At 51.0% G+C, this 12,279-nt stretch overlaps 1 protein-coding gene across 1 annotated transcript; it reads left to right on the forward strand.

Moving 5' to 3' along the window:
- The first annotated feature begins 10,078 nt into the window (after window positions 1–10,078).
- LOC101757474 (auxin-responsive protein SAUR36) lies at window positions 10,079–11,330 on the forward strand. The gene has a single exon (XM_004953214.3). The coding sequence runs from the start codon at window positions 10,305–10,307 to the stop codon at window positions 10,908–10,910; it is 606 nt and encodes a 201-aa protein (XP_004953271.1). The 5' UTR covers window positions 10,079–10,304; the 3' UTR covers window positions 10,911–11,330.
- Window positions 11,331–12,279: the final 949 nt, after the last annotated feature.

The following is a 12,279-nucleotide window of genomic DNA, read 5'->3' on the forward strand; positions in this document are numbered from 1 at the left end:
TCCTATACTCCTCCCTAGCTGTCTGTATACACTATCATGGAAGAACAGGCTGCAGATGCATCGAGCCAGCTAGGTTTTTTTTCTTTTACCTGCTAGGCTGCTACCGGCCGCTGCTGCAAGTGTTTCTGTGTGGCTGCCATTGGTCACTTGGGAGAGCAGCGAGCTTGCAAAAAAGAAACCCAAAAAAGATGGCGTTTGGTACGCGTGTCTGCGGGGGTGTGTACTCATGTTGTATAGCTAGGGTGGTGTACATGCGTCTAGTGTACAAGGCTTGCTCGATCAGTATACTAGACTAGTGCGCGCACTTCCCTATCAGGATTGTATTTTAGCTAATCCGTTCGGCCTTTTTTTTTTGTCCTGTACGTGACTTCCTCATTTGGGTGTGTCATACATTAACACGGTGGACATTGACATGATATGGTCCAATAGGGCAGCGTCAGGCAGGCCAAAGGTAATGAGTGATCGCCCAACAGCAAGTGATGTATGCAGTATGACCTTAAGTATCCTGGAGAGTATGAGAGAGAGTTCAGAGTTGTTGTTGTTTTTTTTGATAAAGGAGTTCAGAGTTGGTTTGGTCGTCAGCTAGCTCCAGCCTCCAGCAGGTGATGTTAGCCTCGTAGGGCTGGCTGCCACTAGATACGATGTGTACACTAGTACTAATATACAGATGGGGAGGTATTGTCGTCGTCATTGTAACGGTGAAGTTGGTAAGGGTGAAATGTTGGTGTTCATTATTGCGGGAACAACAGCTGTCGATAGCCTACGGAGAGGTAGTGGATTAAAAACTTGTTGTAGTTTGCTATCGCTGTCCAAAGCTTTAGAAACAGCCGGTGAAATCTGCAGGCTTGATAACTGGAACCGCAATTCTTTTTTGGTACCTAACAACCGTGGACAGTCATCTATTGTATCTAATGTAATGATGACTGATGAAATTGACTTTAGTTGATCATCATCAAGCGCCATTTTTCCATTTCTTTCCGTTTGGAAGGGGATATCTAGTACTAATAGGCTACAAAAACAATAGAGCAAAGTACAATGGTCATCAATAAAGGACCCGGTACAGTGTCCAGGCAAGGGGATATCTGGTATTTTTTTCCTTTTTGGGAATGTACCAGGCAAAATTTCAAATGAACCAACAAATTCGTGGGTCAACATCCCCTAAGAGCCCACTTTTTTTGCTCCAACCCGTGCGTGACTTGAAGAGACGGACCAAAAGAATAAGGCCCAGTTTTCTCAGAACAGGCCCAAAATTCAGCCCATATATTGCATAAAAGCCCATTGTTGCTTTTCAATATTTCCTATACGTTTTGCAGAGGTTTGTTGTGTGCAAGTAAACTGGTCAGCAAGCATGCTGCAACTCCTCTGAAAACGAAGGATGGAAGTAAAACATGTGCTCTTTCCATTAGCGTTTGCCCGTACCAGTGTGAATCCGTATCGGCATCGCCAGAGAAATTTTCAATAGCGTTCCCCAAACAGAAACCTACAGGCTACAGCCTACGCCCTACAGGAGTGGTGACCGAATGAAAATCTCAGTAAGAGCAGATTCAGTCACAATCACACTCTCAATCGGATGGAGCCCGAGGCAAGGCGCAGATAAATGATGGGGGCGAAAGACGCCATGAACGACGCTAGTTTACTGGTCTATTTCGAAATAACTGAGCCGCGACGCCGACGTTGAGTGCGACGGCGACCAGGAATTGGAGAAGAAGGCAGCTGACGCGGCATACCCACCGGGGCACCAAGCAGAATCACGAGATCGCGTCGCGGTCAGCCGATCACTTGGTCAAGGAAGCTGCGATTTTTCGTGCAGCAACTTGGGACCAGCAAATTGGCAAGGGTCATTGTTATGTTAACCATAAAAGAAACTAATTGGAGGAAGCTCTATGATTGAGGTCTCTGTAACTGAAAGGGAAAAGTATCATTAATGGTATCCTGAGTTCAGACTCAAACGGTTTCCGATATTATTAAGTTACTCCTGCATAATGGAGAACATCGACCATGAGAAAGCTCATATGTGAAGGCATGACTGCAATTGGCGCATCGGTTGCTCCTGCTGCACAGAAAAGGCCACTTAAGAGTACGGCCTGTTACATCCAACAGACGCCCTACAGGAAACATCACTGACTGAATCCGACCTGAACATGTGATCCCAACGGCAATCAGAGGGCAATGCGAACGCACTGCGGAATAATTTAGCACTAACATGATGTAATTCTTGCATTACGTATGGAGGAGCTTCATCGTGCTGTTATACGCGTCCTTTATCAACCAGCAATCTGGCATGGTTAGTCGCCAAAATGGCCGCCAAGGGCCAAAATAAAACGCTAATGCACCGCTTGAAACGGAGCACAGATTACTGGCCTTCCAAGCTCCATAGAGTCAGGGGGACAAAGGATGCCTGACAGGGAACAGGTCACTAGCCGGCACAGAAAGACTGAACAAAGTACATATATGATAATGCTTAGCAGCGGATTACTAGGGGAGATTTGAGTTGTCTCCGCTAAACAACAGGTCACTGTTGGGAACAGGTGAGTTGGAATCATCGGTGTGATCTCTGCAGATCTCCGCGCTGCAGCTGTGGCACTGTTCTGGCCGGTATCATTCTGTGACTGCGACGACCGAATATGCATGGATCCTCGTTGATCCGCCTCGGATTTTTCTTTTTAGCTCTGCGTAATATTACTCAAGGTTCAGAAGTACCAATTTTTTTTCTCGGTGATCAATGAATGTTAGTTGTAACCAGGTACCAATAATGACTAACTGGTCAATGCTTTGTCAGAAAAAAAAGTGTCAATTTATACCAAGAATATACCTTCCATAACTGATGGTCTGTATGATGCTTGGTGTCAGACCTACACTACATTTCTGGAACAAAATAACATACGATCTTTATAAAGAAACAACCATATCCTATCTATTTTATTTTATCTTGGAAGAGTAAAAAGAACTGTGCATGGTTTGCATTAGTCAAATTGTTAGCTCTTTGAGTAAAGAAGTAGTACGGAAGTATTGTACTTGCCGCCTGTCCAAGGTCTCTGGTAGAAATCGAGGCTTATTCTGGGAAGCAATAGTCCGTTTGGCAACTTGAAAATTGAGTACTCGAGCAGGAAGGCGACACCTGCATGTATGGCTTATGAAGAAATCAAAGAAGCTGACCAGCTCTCCATTCTCCCCATTTCCGGGCGTTCTTGCCGGTTTTGCTCGCTGCAGCTAGGTACCTGCTTTGACTTTATATTATTCAGACATATGCTCATAGTCAGGGGCGGTTCTCACGCCCAAAGTTTTTCCAGAAGATACCACCCACAAGATATGGTGCCACTTCGTCATTATTTAAGACTATGAAAAAAAATATCTGCCATGAAAGCAAGTACTGGTACAGTGAGTTTGTACGTAAGGTCCTTTCGAGGTACGTAGGGCCAGGCCATTATTACCTACTACTTTTCCAAGAGAACCCTGACCTGTTTGGAAAAGAGGTACTAAAAATTTTAGACTTTAGCACTCCTACTTTTAGCATTCTTTTAGCACTTGAGCTTCCAAACAGAGATGCTAAAAAGTGTGTGCTAAAATTTAGCACTCCTATTTTCTTTAGCACACCCAAGGAGTGCTAAACTTTGCTAAACCTACTAAAAGTGGTCCCTTGCCCACTGTATTCCACCGTTGCCCCCCCCCTCTCCCCTCCGCTGCCCCTCTTCTCCCTCCCGCACCGCGTGTCCCCATCGGCCACGCCACCTCCGTCGGCCCCGCTGCCTCCGCCGGCACCGTCTCCTCCGCCGGCCATGCCTCCACAGTCGCCCCCTCCCGCCGGCGTGCGTGGCGGATCTGGGCCTCCCCGAGCGGCGCGGTCGGGTCGGTCGAGGAGGTGGAGAGGACGGCGGCCATCGGATCTGGACCCTACCGCCACACCTTCCCCTCCAGTCACGACTTCGTCTCCTCCCCAAGCCGCCGCGCCTCCCTCCGGCACCGGTCCAGACGCTCATGCCTCCCTCCACGAACAACTCCGTCAGCGCCGCCACGTTGCGGCCCTCGTCGGCGTCGGCATCCCCGCGGCACGGCCAGCACTCCTTCGCCCCAGTCGCGGCCGCGGTGCTGGCCCACCTCCGGGCCTCCGGTGTCGCCGTGCTCCCGGGCCTCACAGAGCTCAAGCTGGTGCTGCCGTTGTCCGACGAGGCGCCCGCCGTGACGCTGTGCACGCTGACAGCTCGGCTCCGTGCTGCGGCAGGGCGGGTGGAGGGACACGGAGGTGACGGAGATGGTGGAGGTGGCGGCCTCCGGGATGTTCGACGGTGAGGCGGCGGCAGCGTCCCCCGCGGCCGACCCCGACGCCATGCTCGACGCGCTGCTGCTCAAGGCCGACCGGTGCTCAAACTCACTCCGCCTCTTGTTTCGCCGGTGCAAGGAGCGGCCGCACCCCGCCGGGGCAAGAAGGATCTTGAGATTGAGATTCTGAATGAAGGAAGAAGTTGAGGAGGGGTAAAAAAGAGGAGGGAAAGGAGGGGTAAACGAGTCTTTTATCAATACAAGTGCTAAAGTTTAGCATAGTTCTCAAACAGCTCAGGAGACTAAACTTTAACACTCCATTTGAGGGTACTAAACTTTAGCACAAGATTCCCAAACAAGACCTCAGTCAACGTCACTTTAGCATGCATCCATAACCAGACTCATACGTCGACTCATAGAACATAATTGTTGGATTATCAATGATGTGGAAAAAGTGAGAGAAATATGGATTTTGATGATGCAGAGAAGGAAGAGGGAGGTAAGAGAATTGTTTCACAAACTTATCTCGCTCATAAGCTAAAAGTTTGAACTACGAGACTACTCTAGCATCACTGTAGCATTTCTTGTTCTATGCACAAATTAAGCAAATAATGATCTTCTGCCAAACCACCTTAAAAGATAACTAATTGCAAGAGTGATCATCGTATGTCAATATACGCAACAACGCGCAAGATGAAAAAAAAAAGTCTTCGGTGGGTCCTTTATTAATTTTTATAAAAGGAATTAACTAATTGCATGGGCCCTTCAATCTCTTTAATCCGCGCCCGTAATCCTCGTCAGGTCCAACCAATGACTTAACCAAGCACTCCAATCAATACAGCTTAGCCTTAATCCATGACGCGAGCCATTTGCCGGTTGTCTTCTTCCTTTTACGCTTGTTTAATCAACTTGCGCTTTGTTTCGCGGTTTCCACCCCTCTTATCTACGCGAAAGTAAGCCGCCGTCCGTGTGATCCAATGCAAACAAACCGATCGGCGACTTCTATACTATATCCCTGTGCTCTTTCACGGCAAGTACGGTCAGAGTACGGCTCTAAAAGTATCGGGTAGCTTGGCGTTGTCGCGCCTCCATTGCGTCGCCCGCCAGCTGCTTCCCATTTTTTGATTTGGGCACTGATCAGCTAGCTGATGCGGCTCTGAGCACTTTGGGATGACATGCGCGCGCGGGGTGAATGGATGCATGCTGCGTAGGATATCACGACGGCGTCAGGGAGGTTTTCTATTGAAGTGGTTGGGGCTCTTAGGTCAGTCTCGAACTGCCGACTTGTTGCTGGCTGGTAGTGCTAGTGCTCCCTGTCTCATGTTCTCCTCCCACATCGTTAGCACTCGGCAATTTGCGTACCATCGAGTTGTTCAGAGTTTGGACTGGAAGGAGAGAGCTGACCTTTCTGATCGATCGGTAGGGCCGCACGTGCTAGATCGAGATGGCGATGCCATACCAGCTGACGGTTAGCGAAGCAGCTGCAGAACGCACAGATCGATTCGTTGTGCGTGCCCTCCGCCAGCAGTTGGAACCGAACAGAGCAGACCAGGGCACCAGGCATTTCTGTTGCGATTCCGCCGAATGATTTCGACGGCAACTGGCCGGCCAGCGGCGTCCTCACCACGGAGTTTGCATCAAATCGTGTTAAATTAGAACGTCGAGTGTCGTACGGTACGTCCTCTCGGTGATTCGTTCGTATTTTAGCCTTTTGACGGAGATTGCGTCTGCCTACCGGGATAACAATAATCCAGATAAGAAAGCCTAGTCCGGCGTTGCGGTCCCACGACGCGGGCACTGCTGGTCCGTCAATTGTTGTTACTTTTGGCTGGAAGGAAGGAGGGAAAGCAAGCCACGGCACTTCGGCCGACCGACGATCTCCGTACCGTGCCGTACTGCTGGTCTACTACCGCCACCCAGCTAATGAGAGGCTTGCGGTGGAGTAAGCAGGGAGGGGACTCGCAGGTCAAGCCCCATCTCCTCCATCCATTTAAAGCGAGCTTTCTTGGACCATCCAAAAGGTTGAATTCAGAGCGAGTTTTATCAACTTTCGTTTATTTTTTTTTTCTTTACAAAGATGCCATTTTCAGTTTCTTGATTGACTCAGATGCAGAGCATTTCTCACGTGGAACATGGGGGCAGATTTCAAACTGATCACATCGTCATGTAGTTGACAAAAGCAGCTTAGATAATCTGCGAAAAATCTCCCCGTGTTCCCGTACAATAATTCTTTTCTTTTCTGAAACCGGACGATATTGGTAACCTTTCTTGAGACGAATCCACATGTTCACTCTATGAATGAAAGATGATTGTAGTTGTCAAGGAAGCGTGGAGATAAAATGTAAGACCATCTAGCCGTGTCACCGGTTGATGTTCCTGAATGGCGTCCATTAACATTTTCCCATATATGAAAATCCAATTTATTCTTCCACTTCGTTATCCATTTTACCACCATCCATAGCTTCGATGCTACAGGACTCTGGTCGATATGTCCCGAATTTTCCCCTCGAATGGCATACCCTGAAATGGCACTGAATGGAGTGGCAATTCATGAACTCCTCTATCCCTCCTTAGATTATCTTAAAAAAATTTCATTGCAACTTAAACTTTAGATACCTTCCAATAGCACTGAAACGCCAAAAATATTAAATTCTTGACATGACATTTTGATTTTACCTTATCAATGATCAATGCAGAGACAAGAGACAACCTCCACCCTGGGTACTAAGAAACTTCGGATATATTTGGTAGAGCTCCATCTTATTCTAATTATCTGTGGGAGTTGATTCTCCAAGAGAATTGATTATGTGGCTGAAAGTGATTCTTTTTTATTCTTTAGTATAAACTCTTAAAATCAAGATGGAGAATCACTTCACAGAATCAGGAGAAGCCAGCCTCTTAATTCATTTCAGATAATTATTTTACAGGATCAGCGGAGAACTTATACGTGGGAGCTATGCCAAACACAGCCTTCTTTAGCATCGCACTTCTCGGCTCCTTCCCGAAGAGCGAAAAGAAAATAGCGTGATCAGAGTATCTGACACTTCCAGGTGTACTTGCTGGCATCGCTGCCCCCAAAATGTGCTCCTGGCTGTAACATCCAAGGCGAATCTCACATAAAGACAGAAAAATAACCAGTCACACTTTTGTTCCTGCGAAGAAAAAAAACAGTCGCACTTGACGCACGGGAACCGAATCAGCTAAGGGATCCACCGCAACCGGAGGCAAGCACCAACCATCAGGCAGAGGTAGAACTGCGCAAATCTTCCTGTCAGCCGCCGTGCACGAACCCGGCGGACACGGCCGCGCTGCTGGGATCTCCATGTCGAGATCAGTGGCAGAGTGGCGACCACGGAGGCGCGAGGCCGCAGTTCCGCACCGGGAATCAGGCACGCCCAAGTGTCCGCGGTCAGTGGCCTTTAGCTTTCAGCCGGGCATGTTGCTCCTTTTTTTTTCCCCGGCATGATGCACGCCCGGTTCCGTGCACCCGTCAGGCGTTGGGAAATCCTGGAACGACGAACACTGCTTACGCCTTTGTCCGGTGGCTGCCGATCTAGGCCTGTGCTCGTCCCTTTGTGCCGACCTTTCCCAGGCGTCCCTGTCCGTCGTTTGAGTAGATACTGACGTGCTGCAGACTTGTACACGCGCACGCCGTAACTCGCAAGACATTTTCCTTTAACGATTACAAGTTACCCTTGCCCCTTCAATGTTCCGTACTGTTCAACGCTTCAAGTCCAACTGCTTACAGCACTACAATATACGTCTGTACCACACGAAAAAGTGTTTTTGTTTAGGAGTACGAATCGGCCCTGAAGAAACCTACACTACACATGAACGTTCTGCTCATGAATAAAACTGTATTAAGAAATGGACAAATGACGGTTAGGCCAGCCTGTAACCCAGAACGGTCTTCCAGGAAAGGGCGTGGACTCATCGATCTAACCAAGTCAAGTAGACTTCGCAGCACGCAGCAGCGGCTTACGGAGAGAGATGATGGCGAGGTGGGACCGGATCCGCGTCCTGCGCTTTGCTCCGTTTCGAATTATCGATAGGGCCAACGCAATTTCACTTCGCAAAAGCTAAAACGAGAGCCCTAAAAACGAGGACTCTCATTTTAGCTTAACGCGAGAAGCCTCCCATTATGGACCATACAAGGAAGGAGAGGAGAGATTAGGAAAAAAAGAAAAAAAAATCAAAGAAGTACCTCATCCACTCAATGAAGTAACAAATCCATTTGTTACTTTGACCACCTCCTCTTCTTCTCCGACGAGCGGTCCAGTGACCTCCTCTTCTTCGCCAGCGACAAATTCAACTCCAGCGAGCTCTCCTTTGTATTAGGGTTTGGGGTTAGGGTTAGGGCTTCTGGGTTTGGGGTTGGGGAGGGCATCTATAGCTGCAGGATCTAAAAGGATGCCCGTGGGAGGCTGCCAGACCACCGGCGGCGGTGGTGTGTGGGCGGGACAGCGGGTGGCAACGGCTCCGCCCGCCGTGGTGGTGGAGGAGGCCGGTTGGGTAGGGCTGGTGGCGGGAGCGTCGTGGCGCCGTCGGAGACAGGAGGGAGGCTCGAGTGGCAAGACGTGAGCTTCTTCGATTCGCGCCAGCCGTGGTCGTTGGGGGCGGCTCCGACAGCATGGACACCGCCGGGGATGGGAGGGAGGTGCTGGCGATGGAGGAGTTGGCTCCGGCTTGCGGGCCGTGGCTAGGGCGGGGCTCCGACGGTGGGGACGCCACAGGAGGCGGTTGGGAGGCGGGGGTGTGGGGGAATCGCAGGAGGCGGGAAAAAGAAGATGACGGAAAAGGAGATTCGACGCGAGTGGATAAGAGTGGGGGGAGGAAGGGAGGGCTTTACAGAGTCTTATCGGGAGAGCCCTCTCCCCCTGATTGCCTCCAACTTCACTTTGGAGCATGCATAAAAAATTTATAAAAAATTTATGTAATCGGAAGATTCATTCAGGGTATGCAACTTGCCTGCTCGCATGGCGAATAAATTTATGCACCATTCTACAGATTAAGCTCCAAGTTGCTCGCCTTTGATGACACGCTTCCATCCGCGTACACTTGCACACTTGCATGCTCTTCTCTTTTGGTGAACATTGGCTTGGACCTAAACTATCGTGCGCTCATCAGGGATGCTTTTACAACCACCGATGAGGACGTCGCTAATTCTTCAAAATTTTTTTGAAATGACCGTACTAGATTGCCGCAAGTTTTATCAGAGGGAAAAGGTCCAACGAACAACCGTCCAAACCACGTCCACTGTGAGAATCGTGAGATGGTGCATTGTGCCATCCATTCTAATTTCAAATATTCTTTCTATGGACTCCTGAAGATATGTAGATGTATTGTACAAGAGCATCGTATATCAAGTCAAATAAAAAATAAATCAACCGGAGAGTTTCATTAAGTATGCATGAAATTTGGCAAATGCTCATTGAAACACGTTAGCATTGGTTGATTTATTCCACTTATATATATTATAAACAAAAAAAACGGAAGGTACAATCCTCGATGAGACCTCTGACTCTCTAAGCCACATATGCCCCCGCGGACCCTGGCGAGAAAGAAAAACTAAACCAACCGATTGAGGTTGAGCCGTCCCGCTTGCAAGCACGCTGCGCACCGTGTGCATCACACCGTCCAAAACCACCAACAACCGGGACCGACGGGAGGGAGCCCGGGGGCTCGCCACGTCGAAGCGAATCACGCCATGTTCCACCCAAATAAACCGCGCTGGAATCACGCCCCCGAAACGATCGAAATCACTCGCACCCCCACACGGGCCGAGCGCGCGGTCGGCTCGCACCCCACGCGGCCCCGCCGCCAGCCTCGCGCCCACACGCTCGCTCGTGCTCAGGCGGCCAGGGCCTCGCGCAGCAGCTCCGGCCTACTCCTATAAGATAACCCGCGCTGTCGCGCTCCCTTTGCCATTAGCCATTCGGACGTCGCTTATTCCACTCCTCCTAACGACACAAAGCACAGCAACAAAGCGGGAGGCGGCTTTGCACGGTCGAGTGCGCTCCCTTTTCTTCGCTCTAGCTACCGGTGCGATGCTGACGAGGCGGCACGGAGGGTTCCGGCTCGGCCGGAAGCTGCTCAGCGTCTGGCGCTGGGCGCTCTGCCGCCGCCGGCGCCGCCGCGGCCGCGGGTACCTCCGCCTGCAGCCCTTCCAAGCAGCAGGGGGCGCCAACAGCAAGAGGTCCCCCCTGGCGGCTGCAGCGGTGTGCGCCAAGAAGCAGCAGCACGAGCAGCAGTTCGTGGTGCAGCGCGACGACAACGACGCCTCCTCGCCGCGGATGCTGACGTGGGGGCGGTCGCTGGCGCGGCGGATGAGGCTGCAACTGCGCCGGCGCGGGGGCGGCGGCGCCAAGGACCGGCTGCTGGAGGACGCCGCCGCGGAGGCCACCACGCCCAAGGGGCAGGTGGCGGTGTACGTGGGCGGCGCCGAGCCCGGCGGGGAGTCGATGCGGTACGTGGTCCCCGTGGTGTACTTCAACCACCCGCTCTTCGGGGAGCTGCTGCGGGAGGCCGAGGAGGAGTTCGGCTTCGAGCACCCCGGCGGGATCACCATCCCGTGCGCGGCGTCCCGGTTCGAGCGCGCCGCCGCAGTGGCCGCCGCGGGCGGCGGCGGGAAGAAGGTTCCCGGTTGGTGGTAGCAGCACGTGGCCACCCCGGTGGCCGGTGTACATACACACATGCCCCTCAGGAGAGGAGGATCCTGAGTCCCATGGGGATTATCGATCCTTCTGCTATTTTTTTTTCTTCTTGTCGTTAGTTTTGACTTTTTTTCGGTTCCTTGCCCCGTTTCCTTGTGTGGATTGAGCATGTGCATGGGATGCGAGGAGGCATAGTTTTAGTTTGAGAGGTGAACAAGGGCAGGCTATTGTTTAGCTAGGGTCAGCAAAAAAAAAAAGGTCTGATTCCAACACAACTTGCAAGTCCATGTTAGAAAGCATCAAGTTTGTACGTCAGGCGTGTGATCTGGTGATTCTCTTGCTTGCTGGAACTAACCCATCGATTCCATATGTTGAAGTGATTTGTTTGCACTGAAAAGGGAACACCTGGAGCCCATGAAATGATCCTTGTTGTTACTACTAAGTTTTCGTCCCCAATGTTCAATCCGCTAGAGACCATCGGAAGAATCTTCTGCAGGCCATGAACTGCTCCACCGATTCTCGTACTAGTACTGATTCGTCCGTACAACCAACCGGTCGGAAGGTGTTGCAAGCAACCTCGGCAGGTCACCTGGCCCTCCATCTCCAAAGGCTTAGCTGAAACAGTGCGCGGCCTTTGTCTGATGCTGCAACGCCGCGGGCCCCGTAGTATCGGCGGCCGCTGAGCTGCTGCCTGCTGCAACCCCGATATGCGATCACCGTCGTGTAACTCGTTTGTTTCTTTCCGTTTCTATAAACAGGGAGTTTGGTATCCGTAGTTCTCCACTCCACGGTGACGGTGTGTGGTCCAAGTAAGCAAGCTACCCTATCATATCATAGGCCGAATGATATACAATGTTGGAGCTGTTAGTTATGATCTCCTCAGATGAGATGCCCCCATGGCATCCATCCTTTAGGATTTCTTGATATCGCTAGTGTATCCTGCATTGAACTGGGACGGGTACTTGGATTAGTTCGCTGTCCATCTCGGTATGTCAAGACTGAATTCCAAGTGGGACTTGCAAAATATGCAATCAAGCACGCTGGTGTCCATCGCTGTCCTTTTGATGCCTCTCGGTAGCTTCCATTCCATCAAGCTGACTTCGCCGTGCACTTGCGCGTGCGCTATCCCCCCCGTGGCCACCGGGGGCTCCACAACGACGTTACGTAGCCGAAGGAGAAGGCTGAAGCCTGGGGTACCGCGGGGCACGCGGCTAAGACGTTATCTTCTGCCACTTGGACCGTAGCAAGGGAGATGCCGGACGAATGGAGCGCAGCAGCGTAGCATGCCGTCCACAGAGGGTTTCCAAATGCTTGTTTTCTTTTGCTATCAGCGCTAGCGGCGGGTAGGTTCGCCTCTGTGCCTGCATCG

Source organism: Setaria italica, chromosome I, assembly GCF_000263155.2.
Source record: "Setaria italica strain Yugu1 chromosome I, Setaria_italica_v2.0, whole genome shotgun sequence".
Lineage (NCBI taxonomy): Eukaryota > Viridiplantae > Streptophyta > Magnoliopsida > Poales > Poaceae > Setaria > Setaria italica.